Source organism: Stigmatopora nigra, chromosome 16, assembly GCF_051989575.1.
Source record: "Stigmatopora nigra isolate UIUO_SnigA chromosome 16, RoL_Snig_1.1, whole genome shotgun sequence".
Classification (NCBI taxonomy): Eukaryota; Metazoa; Chordata; class Actinopteri; order Syngnathiformes; family Syngnathidae; genus Stigmatopora; species Stigmatopora nigra.
Genome location: NC_135523.1, coordinates 4,756,667 through 4,772,069, shown reverse-complemented (window position 1 = coordinate 4,772,069; position 15,403 = coordinate 4,756,667). Strand labels below are relative to the sequence as shown.

At 39.1% G+C, this 15,403-nt stretch overlaps 4 protein-coding genes across 8 annotated transcripts; 1 reads left to right on the top strand and 3 right to left on the bottom strand.

Annotated features, from left to right (window-relative positions):
- Positions 1-130: 130 nt before the first annotated feature.
- Positions 131-9,473, bottom strand: nktr (natural killer cell triggering receptor). 4 transcript variants are annotated; one of them, XM_077735666.1, is made up of 18 exons: positions 9,332-9,473; positions 8,849-8,915; positions 8,353-8,431; positions 8,132-8,206; positions 7,827-7,934; positions 7,668-7,712; positions 6,134-6,221; positions 5,323-5,352; positions 5,106-5,251; positions 4,698-4,917; positions 4,433-4,603; positions 4,271-4,358; positions 3,866-4,014; positions 1,338-3,800; positions 1,148-1,219; positions 1,000-1,059; positions 755-856; positions 131-585 (listed from the first exon to the last, which is right to left on the bottom strand). In XM_077735666.1, exons 3-18 carry the CDS (start codon positions 8,408-8,410, stop codon positions 516-518), a joined length of 3,945 nt encoding a protein of 1,314 aa, XP_077591792.1. In that variant the 5' UTR covers positions 8,411-8,431; positions 8,849-8,915; positions 9,332-9,473; the 3' UTR covers positions 131-515. The 4 variants fall into 4 exon arrangements, with proteins under 4 accessions (XP_077591792.1, XP_077591793.1, XP_077591794.1 ...); XM_077735667.1 differs by lacking the exon at positions 8,849-8,915 and having other exon boundaries at positions 9,332-9,471; XM_077735668.1 differs by lacking the exons at positions 8,132-8,206; positions 8,353-8,431; positions 8,849-8,915; positions 9,332-9,473 and adding an exon at positions 6,868-6,892 and having other exon boundaries at positions 7,827-7,904.
- On the top strand, positions 8,874-12,493 carry sec22c (SEC22 homolog C, vesicle trafficking protein). 2 transcript variants are annotated; one of them, XM_077735672.1, is made up of 7 exons: positions 8,874-9,744; positions 10,229-10,431; positions 10,529-10,692; positions 10,832-11,011; positions 11,080-11,198; positions 11,262-11,327; positions 11,389-12,493. In XM_077735672.1, exons 2-7 carry the CDS (start codon positions 10,250-10,252, stop codon positions 11,587-11,589), a joined length of 912 nt encoding a protein of 303 aa, XP_077591798.1. In that variant the 5' UTR covers positions 8,874-9,744; positions 10,229-10,249; the 3' UTR covers positions 11,590-12,493. The 2 variants fall into 2 exon arrangements, with proteins under 2 accessions (XP_077591798.1, XP_077591797.1); XM_077735671.1 differs by having other exon boundaries at positions 8,878-9,695.
- LOC144209401 (uncharacterized) lies at positions 12,121-13,710 on the bottom strand. Its single transcript, XM_077735673.1, has 3 exons — positions 13,581-13,710; positions 13,297-13,455; positions 12,121-13,085 (listed from the first exon to the last, which is right to left on the bottom strand). Exons 1-3 carry the CDS (start codon positions 13,581-13,583, stop codon positions 12,732-12,734), a joined length of 516 nt encoding a protein of 171 aa, XP_077591799.1. The 5' UTR covers positions 13,584-13,710; the 3' UTR covers positions 12,121-12,731.
- Positions 13,711-13,848: 138 nt separating this feature from the next.
- mos (v-mos Moloney murine sarcoma viral oncogene homolog) lies at positions 13,849-15,328 on the bottom strand. The gene has a single exon (XM_077735670.1). The coding sequence runs from the start codon at positions 15,039-15,041 to the stop codon at positions 14,001-14,003; it is 1,041 nt and encodes a 346-aa protein (XP_077591796.1). The 5' UTR covers positions 15,042-15,328; the 3' UTR covers positions 13,849-14,000.
- Between the last annotated feature and the right edge of the window lie 75 nt (positions 15,329-15,403).

The following is a 15,403-nucleotide window of genomic DNA, read 5'->3' as shown; positions in this document are numbered from 1 at the left end:
TAAATATTTATCCGTTAGTTGAGGAAATTTGTAATTTGATGCCATCAAATTGTACAGTGATGATGGAGACCTGCTCTTTTTCCTGTCATTTAATTACAAACCCAACAAATAAATCTGTGTGAAGATCAAATAATCTTTCAGTCTTTATTTGTGGTATTTATTAACTGTCAACATTCTTCAGAAACGCAAGAAACCATAACTCTTGGCAAAGTTGTTATTACTGGTAGACTTTCTTGTATTCTGATTTGATTAAATGACAGCTGGAAATTTTAACGTAAAAATGTCATTGGCAAGTAAATTAAAACATTTACATCATGAACTTCTTCCCTTAAGGACGATTGCCATACAAATTGTTCATGAATGACCCTTTCTTAGTAATCCTTGTTTACGGTACATTCTTCTAGATGGATTACATTCATTTCTAAGCATGTAACACAGGCAATGATAACCTTTTTCTTGGCGCTTTAAGAACTGGCCTGTAACAGAACTTGTTGGTTTGTCGAAGATGAATGGTCTCAGCTATAACGGCTACTCCGACTGCGACTCCTGTGTCTGGAAGAACTGCGAGTGGAGGACCGTGAATACCTGCACAGTGTCAAAGACACATTTTTATGTCATTGCGGGCAGCTGGTTTTCTTTAGAAATATGACTAAGGGCCTTATAACATTTAAAACATAACTTGTTGCTAAAAAAACTATTTGAAACAGTTTTTTTTGGAACATCCGTCACTCTTGTAGGTGGCTAGTCTTCTTACCTAGATCTGCGATCTGAACTCCGGTAGCTGTCGCTTCTGTGGCGTCCTCGCCTCCGGCTGACACTGCGGCTCCGACTGGAATAGCTGTCAGAATATGCAGACCTGCAGAGACATAAATTGCAAAAATGTTTGTATGAATTACATATTCTTCATCATTAAAAAAAACAGAAGTAAAAAAAAATACAGTCAATATTTTTGCAGAAAACCTTATGGACATAAATCACATATGAAGAGACAAAACCCACCTCGATCTCCTTCGGTGATTATATGAGCGACTTCTCGAGTGACTTCTACTGTATGTACGGCTGACGTGACAGGAAAAACGGTGGTTAGCGATAAAACTCACGCAATTCAAAAATTAAAAATGAATCCCAAATGATTAAATTAGATTACCTCCGGCTCCTATAGTTTCTGTATGTGCTGCTCCTTGACCGGCCATGTCTCCGTCGACTCCTGCTACGACCCCTGAAAAATAAAGCATACCTTCTAGTTCACTTCCATGTAATAAACTGCATTTTCCACACTATAAACCGCTTTCTTGTTCATTTGTTATAATGTTTAAAAACAACAACATTCATCTAACCTGGAGGAGTAGCTGGAGCTACGTGATCGACTCCTGGACCTGCTATAGGAGTTCGACCAGCCACTCGCTTGAGAGTTCTGACCGGACGCCGAGCGCGAAGCCCTCCGGGAGTTGTCTCTGTCTGCACCAGTTGACGGGGAACTTTCTTCACCAGAGCTCTCCTGGTTTCTAGGCCTTTGGTTAAGCCGCACAGTCTTGCGGACCTCATCAAACAGCGATCCGGGTCGGACCCTGTTTGTGCTCTTGATTTCCATGCGTACCCCCTGTACATTGAGCTCCTGGCTCTGCTGCACGTGCACATGTTTGGACATTAACTGCGCGGCATTAACGTTGTGCAGTGCAGCCATTCCTTTCAAAGGCTTCCATTTGAAACTGATCACATTGCTGGGTGTTTTTTCCGTTTCTGTGGTGGAAAGAGAGGTTTCATCGAGACCTTGCAGCTGAGGTATGACATCTTTGCTCTGCTTAGTGGGCAAATGTGAGGTGGTTTTTGGGGCTTTTTCAGGTGGGTTGGAACTTGGCGCTTCAACTGTGGTTTCAGCGTCATGTTCGGGAGTACAGATGTCCATATCATCTATAGAGTTCTGCTCTTTGATGATTAAGGTGTTAGCACCATTCCTGTTAGAATGCTGAGGATGAGATTCGGGAAGTTTGGCATTTTTATTGCTATATTCTTTTACTTTTAGGAGCGGCCCATTTTCCTCTCTCTTTGGATTCTTGTTCAAAGTTGGGGGATTTTGGTCTTTGTCACTCCTTAACTCTGCAGTGACCACCGGGCTACATTTGTCTCTCTTTGAATCGTCCTCCTCCTCTTCTTCGCCAAACTCCAAAGGAGGCTGCCAGTGGAAAGTTTCTTTCAGCTTCTGACGTTTCTTTTTAGATCTCTTGCTCTTATCCTTTGTATGATGGGACCCACTTTTCCCATCTCTACTTTTATGCTTGTGTTTCCGTTTGGATTTCCTCTTGCTCTTCTGCTTTTCTGTCTCTAAGGATTTCTCCTGACTCGATTGAGGTAGGCCAGAAACTGTAGGAACTGCGACTTCCACAGCATTCAAGTTCATTTTGTTAGTCTCCTGTTCTGACTCGGAACTGGCTTCACCTTCTTCTTTCTCCGAGAGCGCCAGTGTTCTGGTTGTTATGTTTTCAGGTTCACTATCAGAATTCCAACCGGTTAAGGCAGAAGTATTCTTGTCAGGCATACTGCCAGAAATTTTCTGATGTTTTGAGTGGGAATCATTATTGTTTTGGCTCAGTTTATCGCTATCACTATCCCATCCAGATTTGTCGTTAAGGCTATCTACCTGCATTGAAGCATTGTTACCTTTTGTCTCTTCATCTTGAGATGCACATTGCTCTTGACTTCCCTTTGACGCCGCTTTTTCAGGACTTGGTTCTAATACTGCTCTCTTCTCCGATGGGGCGTTTCCTGCAAGGGCAACGGAGACATACTTGTCGACATTCTTGATCCTCTTCAGAGAACGGTAATACTTTTTCCATTCTTTGTCAAGGGATTTATTTTTTGGGTGTGTCGAGTGCACAGAGTCTGATTCGCTGCTGTGACGAGATCTGGACATGGATTTGCTGATGCTTCGGCTACGTGAGCGGCTGTAAGATTTGCTTCTTGTAGACCGACTGGGCGACCGTTGTGTGATGCCTTTGTCCTTTTCTGAGTCACTTGGCAAACCTTTTGCTACTATCGAACTTTGACTCTTCCCCAAAGCTGCTTCTCCCACAGAAGAAATGTTTCCAGGAGGAATTTGGGCCTTACTGCTTGGAGTATGAATATAAGAGGGTTTCCAGGGCTTCTGACCGGGCTTCCAGCGAGAAGGGGGTGGGCTATCACTGAGTGGGATCACAGGGACATTTTCTGGAGCTTGGACAGACGGGAGTCTGGATGTTGGGGTAGCTTTACTGTCGGCGTGCTTCCCCGCTACATGGTGGCTTGAGTCTGTTTTGGACTTTCTGGATTTTTGCTTTTTGGGGGATCTGGAAGAACTCCTTTTTTTGCTTGGTGTAAATGACCTGGACCTGGAGCGAGAATAGGACCGGGATCTGAATCGATCTCGAGAGTAACTTCTAGACAAGCTTCTCGATCGTGAATAGGACCTGGACCGTGAATAAGACCTTGCCCGGGACCTAGATCGACTAGATAAACGTGATCGAGAGTATGATCGGGAAAGAGAGGAGCGTCGCCTTGTGTATCGTTGACTTGAAGAAGAACGAGATGTTCTGATATTGGACGTTCTTGAAGAAGGTGATCTTTCCCCTCCTGATGCCAAATTCTCTAGCGGTTTGACTTTTGAGCTTCTCTTTTTCCCCCGCTTTCGTTTTTTGTTCTTTTTCTTGTGTTTAGCTCTTTTCTTGTCTTTCTTAGGTGACTGTGGCGGGCTGGACCTCAACGAGCTCCGGCCTGACGAGTACTCGGATGATCGAGACCGCACTGAGTCACTTTTGTTTTCCCATCTGCAAATAGAACAGACGTCACCAATAAGATCAAGTAGTAAGTTATCAGAATATTACAATCATACCGGTCTTCTTTGCTCCATCTCTCCACACTTGGAGGCTGATACGATTTAGTGCGCATCATTTCTTCTTTCCAGTGGGGTGGTGTTTCGCTGCTCCCACGCTCTCCCACCGAAGCAGATCGAGATTTAGACCTGGTGGGTGTGTGATACCTCTGTGGACAAATTATATTATAATGATTCATATAGGACATGACTTTAGGCAGCAACATTGTATTGTACTCCACAGATAATTAATATAGGGCTTGAAGTCTTGAAGTGGTCAAGCTTTAAAACTAAATTTAGAATAATTACAAGTACAGCACTATGGTTTCTCTTTCTATGGAATCATATTACCGATAAAATATAAATACAATATAGGTAAAGTATTGTGAGTGATTTGTTTTTTAAAAATCACATGAATCAACATACAATTGTTCCTCTGCCTCTGATCTTTCGTCCTGACTTTGAGACGGCAGGCTTTTGTTCAGCTTCAAGTATTGAGTCATGCTTCTCAACTCTGAAAAACAAGGAAAACATGTTCATTTTAAACTATAGTGTCTCTGACAAGACATAAATGTAATGTAAACTGACATCTCCACTATTTTCTCCAGGGCTGGCATGTCCTGTCGCAGCAGAAAACGATTTTCGGGCACAGGTGGGATCTCCTCTGGTCGGACGACAAGCTTTTCCCTCTTGACGCCTTGGTCCTTCTCTCCTTCCACGTCAATATCTATGATCTCTTTTTCAGTAGACTCAAGGGATCTTCAAAAAATATATATACATATATATTGGAGGCAAAAACCAACAAAACAAACTCTGGTATATCTCATATGGTTGCAACCATGAACTTTATCACCTTGGTTTAGAGGTTTCAAGGTCAACATTCTCCACGTCATTGGACAGTCTCCTTCGTTTTTTGGCTCTTGGAATCTTTCTGTGTCTCTTATGCTTGCGCCGTCTGAACTTCCCAGAGTCACTCTCTGACTCCCCAGATGTGGAGCTTGAAGATGATGAGTCAGTGGAGTTAAAAGAAGAGTCAGCGGAATGGGAGGCCCTTATCTTTTTTCCTTCCAGAACTAAAATGAAAGAAGACATATTTTAGCAACAGAAAACCAAAATACTTTTCCCGGTAGTCATAATGGTGCAAAGCAAATCAATATTTGTTAATGCTGAATATATTATGTCTGTATAGCTGTTTTTACTCACTTTGTCTACCAACCCTAACCCTAACCCTTTCCCTGCGGAAAGTCAATTTCTAACTTACTGTCATTAGCCGACTTGGTGATCAACTGTCCACAGTCCACCAACCTAACGTCAGCGTATGGCCGGCTCGCCGAATCGGTCTTTAGCCCCTCGATCTTCTTAATCACCTCAAACCCAGAGATGACGAGGCCAAAGACGACGTGGACTCTTTAAGTACAGAGAAAGAGTGTGAAAATCAATGTCTCAGTTGCAAAAAACGAGTAAACAAAATGACATACCCATCAAGATGAGGTGCCATCTTGGTTGTACTGATGGAGCGAAAGCCAAACCAGACGCGTCAATCAACGACACGATGAGGACCATTAGTGGAGAGAAAAAAAAAGAGAACAAGAATAAAGACCAAAAAGTACATTTGATCATGTGATATTTTACAATTGAAAAAAAATACAAAAGACTTATGCTCAAAAAGATTTGATTGCAAATCTACTGTGAATTTAGGCCGTTGAATTGTAATCAATCACTCAAAATAAACATTTGTGAATTTGTTTTTTTTAATCTTGAATTATATTTTCAAAATAAAGAGGATTTGAGGTGGAGTCCAAATTTGAGTATTGCATTTGTAGGTACCCCTATAATCGGGCACCTCATGTTATTTGTGTCTAATGTTCACATTAAAAGTCAACACTCTGCAAATTGCTTTTACAGAAAATACAAAACTACTGCATGGCAATAGTTGGGAGATAGAAGAAGAGACAAAGAGAAAGAGTGAGAGAAGCACAGCCTTGGAGACACATTACCTTGGAAGAGCAGGATGCTAGAGTTTCTGTAAATTTTACACAAAAAAATGGCAAGAGAAGAAATGTAACACATGTGTGGGTAAAAAAAAAAGGTTTGAATCGATGTTTCTCTGCACTATCATTTCTAAACTATACTTAAAAGGAGTAGGAAGTTGTCAATGCCCAAGCAGATTAAGGGACATGACAACTAAAGTGGCACTTATTCAGAAGCAATGACAAAGATGTGCAGTACTATTATATCCCTGGTTAAAAAATGAATTTTTGGGCTTTATGGTTAAAGAATGGAACTCACATAAAGAACTGAGAACCGTTGGTGTCTTTCCCACGATTGGCCATTGACAGCAGGAAGGGCCGGTCGTGTTTGAGAGTGAGATTCTCATCTGTAGGAAGCAGAAAAAAAACAAGGAGACAAGGTTTGGGTGGGTTTTGTTAAGACTTACATTTCAGTGAACTATGCTTATTTGCATATTAAGCCAAAGACTGTAAATACAACAGATTGTTAAAAAAGCTAAAGCATCTGTGAACCTAAATTGCCCAACAGCCTTTTTCTGTCCAAAACAAAGTAAAGTGCCTTTATTTTCTATTGCTTCCAATAATACCATCTATGAGTGTTATTTTTCATCATAAATGAAATCAATTGGCTTCTAAACCATTAATTATTGGGGCAACATAATTTATGAAAGGGGTAAAAATCATATTTTTAAATGCATTACCCTTACTTTACAACACACTATATAAATGGTAATAATATCAATATTGCATGACTAAATCCAATAGTGACACCGTGATGTAGTATTCAAATGAGTGTGTAGTGGCAACCTTCTAAAGGGCAACTGCAATTTTTAACAATGGAACATAAAAAGAAATGGGAGCGGGCTGAGACATAGGAGAGAGGGCAGCTGTGCGGGAACATAAAAGCTCCTCGCCAGAACCACTCAAATTGCAAAATATAGTTGGAAGGCAAGAAGTGGTAGTGGTGATGGTGGTGGTGGAGGGGACAGTGTGGGTATGTGTACATGGACTTACCTTGTCATTTTTGCAAAAGACCCCTCTATAAATAAAAGAATAACGTTGGAGAATTTTAGGCAATAGGATTGTAGTGTTCCAAAAAAAAAAAAAAGCCTACTCTCCATGCTGATTTTGGTCAAGAAAAGCTGTACTGTATGCTTGACACAAAACTGTAAATGAGGTGTGGTGATATTAAAGGGTAGTAGGGACATTCAAGTACACTATCAGTCAAAAGAAAACTACTGTGATGTATTACTTGGGATTGCTTGAGGATTTTCCTCACACTTTTTCAGCACTAAACATTCTGCGTGACAAGTGGAACTGACTTGCACTCTAGCATGTAATACTAAGTAAACAAATGGAGCTTGGCCTTTAGTGAGCAGATGTTCAACCAAAACAATAATAAATTATACTGGATTGTTTCCATTGCGCTGTAAAAAAAAGTGGAGTCATTTTGCTGCTCTTATGTTTTCGCCAAAATATAATCTTTTAGCAAATATAATGCATTTATTTGAGATTCTATTAGTTCTCTTAAACTTGCCCAGTGTGAACGGAATCATGACCGTAAAACCATGTTAAGCCTGGAACAGTTTTTTAATGGGAAATCCTTCCATTGTCTTGCTTTTGACTGGTAGTGTACATAGAATATTCCACCAATAAAAGGTTGAATTTTAAAAAGGGAATTCTGACATCAGAATGACCAATTGAGAATATTTGCATGCAATGATTTGACTAAATAAATACCACACTTCAGGATTAACTAAAACATTTAAGAGACAATGTAGATGATTTGAGTAAATCAGTTGATTGCTGGTTACCTTCAAAGTAGCCACCATATATGGACTCTCCTCCTCTTCCAGTTCCTGTAAAGTAGTGACATATTTTGGACTTTGACCCACATACATGTGTGTACATTTTATCTGAAAAGGTCAACTTCATTGTGCAGGACAAATATAAGGTAGCCTAATGTAAATCACCTTCTGTGAAGTCACCACCCTGGATCATAAAGTTCTTTACAACGCGGTGAAATGTGGAGCCTTTGTAGCACAGCTTTTTCCCTGTTGTTTTACCGACTCCCTTTTCACCTGTGATGAGATACAGACCGTTATCAATGAAAGTCTCACACAACAACAACAACAATACGACAAGTCATTTCCGATTTTGAGATGATAAATGGCAAACATTCCCAAGCATTTCATAATCATACCCACTTTCCAACAGGCTCATAATATGATATAATTTCAGTATTTATATTATTATTGTTTAAGCTTCTCATACTCACCAGTGCATAAACAGAGAAAGTTTTTGCTGGTCCTGGGACACATGTCGGAAAATAGTTGAAAGACAATTCTCCCAACTAGTAAACAAAGAAAGACGAGAGGGGACTAGTGAGTTTTTTGATCACATGCAAAAGACATTGTTAGGTAGTTTAGTAATGGCGATCAAGATAAAATTCTAAATTAAATCATCCATGAAAGCAAACTGGTAAAAAGAAGTTCTTACCTGGCTCCCGATTGAGCTCGACATCAAAATAACACTGTGGGCGGTCTTTCAACCCCATTGTTATCAAAGTCCCGGTGACCTTACAGCAGCAAAAGAATAAAAATGATACATTAAGTTAATGTGGATTCACTTATGCACATAAACAGTAAACGGCTTGGAAAATGTGGACGACGAAAGTGAGGATGTAAAAAAAGATGGTAGGAGGAATTATGATGGCACAAAGAGGCCGGATTTTCACAGTATGCAATTTTGTGTAAACTTGGAGATTATAAGGATGATAAGAAGTGTGAATGTAAAACGTTATTTAATACAAATGGTGTATCTTTGCCTATAGCCAGTGATATAGAATGACAGGAAAACAATTACATTAGTTTCCACTAGAGGGCAGAAGTTAAATATTACATGTATAGAGGGCTTTGTATTCTAATATGATTAAAATGAGATGAGATCATAATGATTGCATATAATAAAGTGACATTTTTGAGTGGTGATGTACCTTTGTAAGGGAACGTATCAACCCTGGGCCCGGGTCAAATAAAAGTTGGGAATATCGCTTCACATTACTGGGATCAACAACAATTGATTATATTAATAGCAAAAACACATTTCATTTCTTCATCCACATTACGTTCATTTATACATTCCTTCGAATTAGCTATAAAGAAATCCTACATTAGAGGATAAACATATGTGGATTTTAACGCCAAATCAACAAGTGTGACGCTTTAGTCTATAGCCTCTCATCATCAATAGATTGTACACAATCATAAATAAGAATTGTCTACATTACAATCGCTGACAACAACATTTAACGAGATGATCTAACGGACGATCTAAAAGCAAATAGACAATAAAAAGATCACGACATGCTCGGCGAATCTTTGCTAACTGGCCTAGCATCTGTTTTCATTTATATCAAGGCGAAATCACATTAACAACACGGATTTACAACATTTTGAATGAAGAATGATGCACAAACCTATGTATCAAAAGCTATCTGAATGATCAACTTGACATCAGAAGAGGGAAATGATGCAAAATCTTTAGCAAACTGACGCTACATCTGCGGCACTTACTATTGCTCGAATGGAACAAATTATCTTTTTGTCCCTTTTCTTTTGCCGTATTGCGTACTTTGTTTGTTGTTGTAGCTTTTGCTAAGCTAAATGGCATGTTAATAACACATATCATCATCTAGAATTATGCATTTTAAGTAATAGTGCTGATCAACAGTATTATTATCTGGCCAACTTGTAACATGATTTCGTTCTTTAAACTGGTCATCTAGTCGACTATGTAAACAAACTGGCAGGGTGCAGAATAAAAGCCTTTATTATCAGGAGGTAAGGTGCAACTTGCTCACTTTTTGCAACAAAAAAACTGGCATAAAAGGTAAATAAATTGATGAATTGCATGCACAAATGATTAGATCCAGCTATTTTAATGTGCTTGATAGTGACTGATTTATGCATACGATTAAAAAATTGTGCGGATCAAATGAATGCATCTGATGGTGTAGTGGTTAAATTGCCTGGCTTCGGTGTTGACTGCGTGGGATCGATTCCCATTCAGTGGAAGTGTGATTTTGACTGCAAATGGTTTTATCTGTGTGCATAATACTATATATAACATCAGATTTTTATGAAAATTCACAATTAGATTTCTTTGCAGAAAGAAAATACAATGAATAATATAAATAGTAAAAATGGGCAAATAAATAATATACCCTAAACTAATGGAACCCTAAAATTATTTCAGAAGTGTGTACTGTAAATAAGAATGACAAATACCCACAGATGAGTTTTTGTATGGGTATATGTTTTCAATTTATATGTCTTTCATAAAGGTTATTTTCTTGTTTTTTTTCCCCATGCAGACAAAGAGTCACTCATGGATCATGTCACTGATCCTATTTGCTTTTGTGGTGCGGGTTAGTGATGGACTGCCTCTGTCCGCCTCCACCGATTTTGAGCACAATCGTGAGTTGCAGGAAAGGAAACGGCAACTTCGAACCATCAGCAAGACACTGGCTTTCTTGCCAGACAAAGCTGCGGTCAAAGGTCAAGATCTCAACATATAGTAAGGCCAACCACACACTCAGCTTAGTGTTTGTATCAAGAAACCTTTTGACTACATGTTAATTCACAGCATTTTTTTTGCATGTCTTTTTATTCAGTTTGCTGTCTTCGGATGGCATCTCCTACATGAGCGTTTGTCACTGCAGCATACCCATCACAATAGCCTTCTGTTTCTTGGAAGACCTACGCTGGGAATTTAAAGCCAGCTACAATCACAACGTTGTGTCATTGGCAGACAGACCTTATCCATTTTTGGAATTTGGCAAGTGAGGGAGAGAAATTGGGGCTTTATGTGTGCTGTGATTTGTTATGTTATCAAAAAACCACTTGTGCAAAACTGATTGAATAATTTACTCATTTGTTTTTAATCCATGTAATCTTTTATTGTGATCATTTATTAGACTGCACAATTCAAAAATTGAAACAACAGTACAACCTTAAGGGTGGCCCGGCCCTTCAAGTTACCTTGGCGGAGGTCCAGGAGGATTTGAGCTTCCGACCACCACAAATCCTAGACCTGGATGAGGTCAAGCTCACCAACGGCTCTGCAAATGGCCACGTGGACCAATCAGCTGCTTCTGGTATGTTTCCACAACTTTGTATTGTTGCACTGTTTTATCTTATATTAACATATATGTTCACTTTTCAGGCCAGAGTGTTAAACTAGAACCAGTAACACCACTGGGCATCCTTTCACTGGTCCTCAACATCATGTGTGCATCCTTGAACGTCATCCGATGCGTGCATCTAATAGAATATACATTCCAGGTACGTTTTAGTGGAGTTTATTAATGGTCAAGATATTAAAACACATTTTTTCTTTACTCACAGGATGACTATGACAACGTATGCAATGTCGTGGCTTTCCTTGTTGCCTTCCTTTGCTGTTTGTTTCAGGTATGTCCACTTGAATGTCACATTTTAAAAGCTATCCATGACATGTTTTTCATCCCTTCAGTGTCACCTGTACGTCTTCCATTCCCGGCTAAAAGCCGCCAAGTCCTTTAGCCTGCTCGGGGTCGTCATCATATGCAACATTTTGCTGCATGGGATGAGGAACACATGGATGATCACTTTCCACATCGGTGCCGCCTCACTGTCCACTGCACTCATCCTCCGACGGAAAGTCCAAAACAGGAACAATGACTGCGGGGTTTGACATATTCCATCCATTTGCTATGTACCTTGTGTACTATTTTTTTGCAGGGATTTTTTTGCTTCATGCTGCATTTTTAAGCCAAAATGTGCACCTAAAGATTTACATACAAACTTATATACCATTTGTTTTTCAAAACTAAAAGTTGTCAGGGGTAGCTTTTTATAACGTTTTTCTGGATTTAGTTTAAATTATTTTATTTGGGGACTTAAGATTTTAACAAGGACATATGTACAGTTTTTGGGTCCCCAAAGTCAATTATTTAGACACTGGTATGAAGGCTTTACATGCACTGATTTGAAGGGTTGAATCTCATTGGAATTGATTTTAATGTTATTAGTAAATGATTTTTTGTTTTTTTATTTATGACAATTGTTCCATTTCAGAGCCAATTAATCCAAATTAAACTTCTCTTGTGCATTCCTTATTAATTTAGAACCTGGCAGTATAATCTACTGTATGTTTTGGTAAAAATACATATATACATACAGTATATTATACTATTTGGATCGCGGCTTAAAAATGTTATATACTGCACATTGTTCAGTACTAGTTGAAGATGTGTTGTACATAATCTGTCTTTTTGAGAGCGCGCTGGCAGCTTTTTAAAAAAATAAAACTGCAGTATATTTTGATACAATACTTCTAAACTGTAAAATGCAACATGTCCTTCTACATATTTGACAAAATGGAGCACACGATGCCAACAGTGTTATAAGCCAGATAATACAATTTTTTAAAACCTTTTTGTAATTAAATATGTTGCAGTTTTCTCCAAAGTTGATTTTTTAATGATTTGAAATCATTTTCTATTTGCAAATATGCCAATATTTGTTATTTCAGGGTTTTAATTTATTTTTTGCAATGGCTTAACAGAGCTTTGATCAATAAAAGTGTTTTATTTGTATCTTCCTACTTGTCACTGTGTCAATAACTAAATAGCTCTCACCATGTTGAAAAATGGAGGAAAATTATTAACATTTGCACCTATTCCATCAAAATAATTTCAAATACATGCAGATTTTTTCACAGAAATTAATTGTTTTTGTTTATTTTAGTATATTTTAATTTCACAACTCATGTATTACTATAATTAACTATATTTATTAATGAATAAATGTACCAATGTCTCAAGTCATTGAAACCTAGAGTGAAGAGTCACCTGACCCTGTCATCTCCCTTTTCTTAGCATTTCTTTTCACACTTGTTTTGTTTGACTTTCTTGTTTCCTCTCGTACATTTTCATCTCTAACACTTTCTCTTCCTTCTTGGCTCCTTTCATTCCCCCCATACTTCCTTTTCTCTTCTTTCCGGTCATACTCCTTCCTATCTTTCTTCCTCACATCACCTTTCTTTTCTTTCAAATCTTGGACTGCACCCTTATACTTAATGCTACCTTGTTTTTCTTCTTTTGCTTGTTTTTTCCTCCATGATTTCCCCACTTCATTTGTCTTTGCACTTATCTCGTCTTCATTGCTCAGATCATCTGGGTCTATTGGCTGTTAAATAAAGAGATCAAATTATAAGTAACCAATCAATTTAGCAGTAACTTATGCTTTGTCATGAGGCAATCACAGGTCAGATAGAGTATAAAAAAGTCTGTACACCCCTGTAAATGCTGTTTTTTTTTGTTATATTTAAAAAATATATATCTGAGCCTAAATAATTGTACATGAATCGATCAGTGAGAAGAAAGTTTGGGAATCTGACCGTAAAGCTGTTGAAGAGTTGCTCCTGGCTCCAGAAGACATCCATTGTGGACACTGCATTCTCCTCAGGTACTTTGTCTCTTTTTTTCCATTTTTGGACCTTTAGAAACTGCGTTTGGAAGTGAGAGGCTATGGAGCAGACCAGGTGGGCCAGGTGCAGCTAGATATATAGTTATAAAATGATATGATGCAAATTGAATAAGATTTTAGTTTTTTTAAATATGTTGCAAGACAGCATAAAACATAACAGGCAATGAAAATGTTAATGTTTTAGGTATGGTTTACCATATTGATGTATTTTCTTGCCAATTATGGAGAGGTGCAGAATCAATCGTAAATGTTGCAGGGCGAGAAATGCCATATGTTAAGATACTATAACTGCAAAAAGCAGATTCAAACTTAAGAACACGGGTTCCTTGATAGGGTGTCACCAAGACTATGACGTCAGCTGTATGTTGCGATGTCATAGGGGCACATCCTAGATGTATGCTTTAGATTGGGAATGACCATTTCTTTATGAATATACCAAATGTATTGTATACAAAAGTAAAAGTATGTTGTTGACCCATTTTAATGTTAGTAAAACCTCATGTGACAAACAAAATACATACAAAAAAATCAATTTTTAAGAAACATCTTTAAAATTATTACAAACTAGGTTAAAGAATGGTTTCCCATTAATGGGACACTTTTTTTTCCCTGCAGTTATTTCTGAGAACAAAAATTCTTAAATTCTGCACGTAGATTGTCTAGTTGGGTTATGAGCTCTTGGGCACTAAATCTACACTTGCTCTCTGCAGCCCAACATCTGCTCAATAAACTCTTGCAAAGGCTCCCTTGCTCTGAGCGGAAAATGTCTTGGTCCTCAATTTTGGGTCGAAGCTTGTGTGCAACCACTGCGTACATCACATGATGCCTATCCCCCAAGTAGGGCTGCTCCCTCGTCATCAACTGCCACAAAGTGATCCCAAAGGAGAAAATGTCTGATTTAGCAGTGATCTCCTCGCCCTTGAGCAACTCGGGTGCTCGGTGAGTGTACGTGCCGCCAGTGTGACTCAAATATGGAACTATATCTGAAGTTTCCTGCCTTGTACCCAATTGAACGGAACATCCAAAGTCTGCAATCTTGTAATTGTCTTCACTGGAAACCAGCACATTGGCTGGTTTTATGTCCAGGTGAACGATCCTGTGGGAGTGAAGGAAGTGTAAACCGTGAGCGATATCCAAAGAACATCTAATCCACCTGTCCGGTTCCAGTGGCTCTTCCTCACAGCCGTAGATGATCTGATGGAGATTCCGGCTCCCAACGTACTCCATCATGATGGTTCCGACGCTGCTTTCATCACCGAAATCCATCGGCATGCAAGTCGTAGCCGCGATGACACGCACGATGTTCCGATGACGAAGATTTGCAGCGTTCAGCTCTGCCCAAAAACTTTGTCGGGAAGCCAGTTTGTTTTTGGTGCATTTCTTGACCTTTTTCAAGGCCACTGTCTGCCCGAGGTATTTCGCCTTGTAGACAGAGCCGAACCCCCCAGAACCAATAGACTGGATGCATTGGAGTTCCTTCCAGTAGATGACAGAGGACCAAAGACGGCTTGTAACTTTACCTTGAGGTCGTTGAGTTGGGACCTGTAAAGTGGAGCCAAATGAAGGTTTGGTTAAGGGGCTGCTGCAAGTCCCGATGTCCACTGAGGGATAAATATCTTTGGGGAGAAAGCGGGTGGGAGGCACTGGAGAAGGCATGATTTCTATTTTTTTTTTTTTTTTTGCTATTTTCCAAAAATTAACAACCAAGATCTTGAGGAAAACGTTCTATACGAAATGCATTGGCCGGCAGGTAATGGTTACTCTTGGCGGTCTGTGTCTTGCATCCCGATGCCGTCTTTCCGTGGAAATATTCTTGGAACAAAAGAACCTACAACAGATTCTAACTTTGATTTTAAAGAAATCGCATGCATGTCAGATCACGGAAAGAAAGGACGAAAAGCTGCATCAAGTGTTGTCCAAAACATTATGGGCGTGTCGCCGACGTCATTTATTGGCGACAGCGCACAAAACTTTGGCGGAATTGACTGCTTTTACATCAAAAAACGTCACAAAAACAT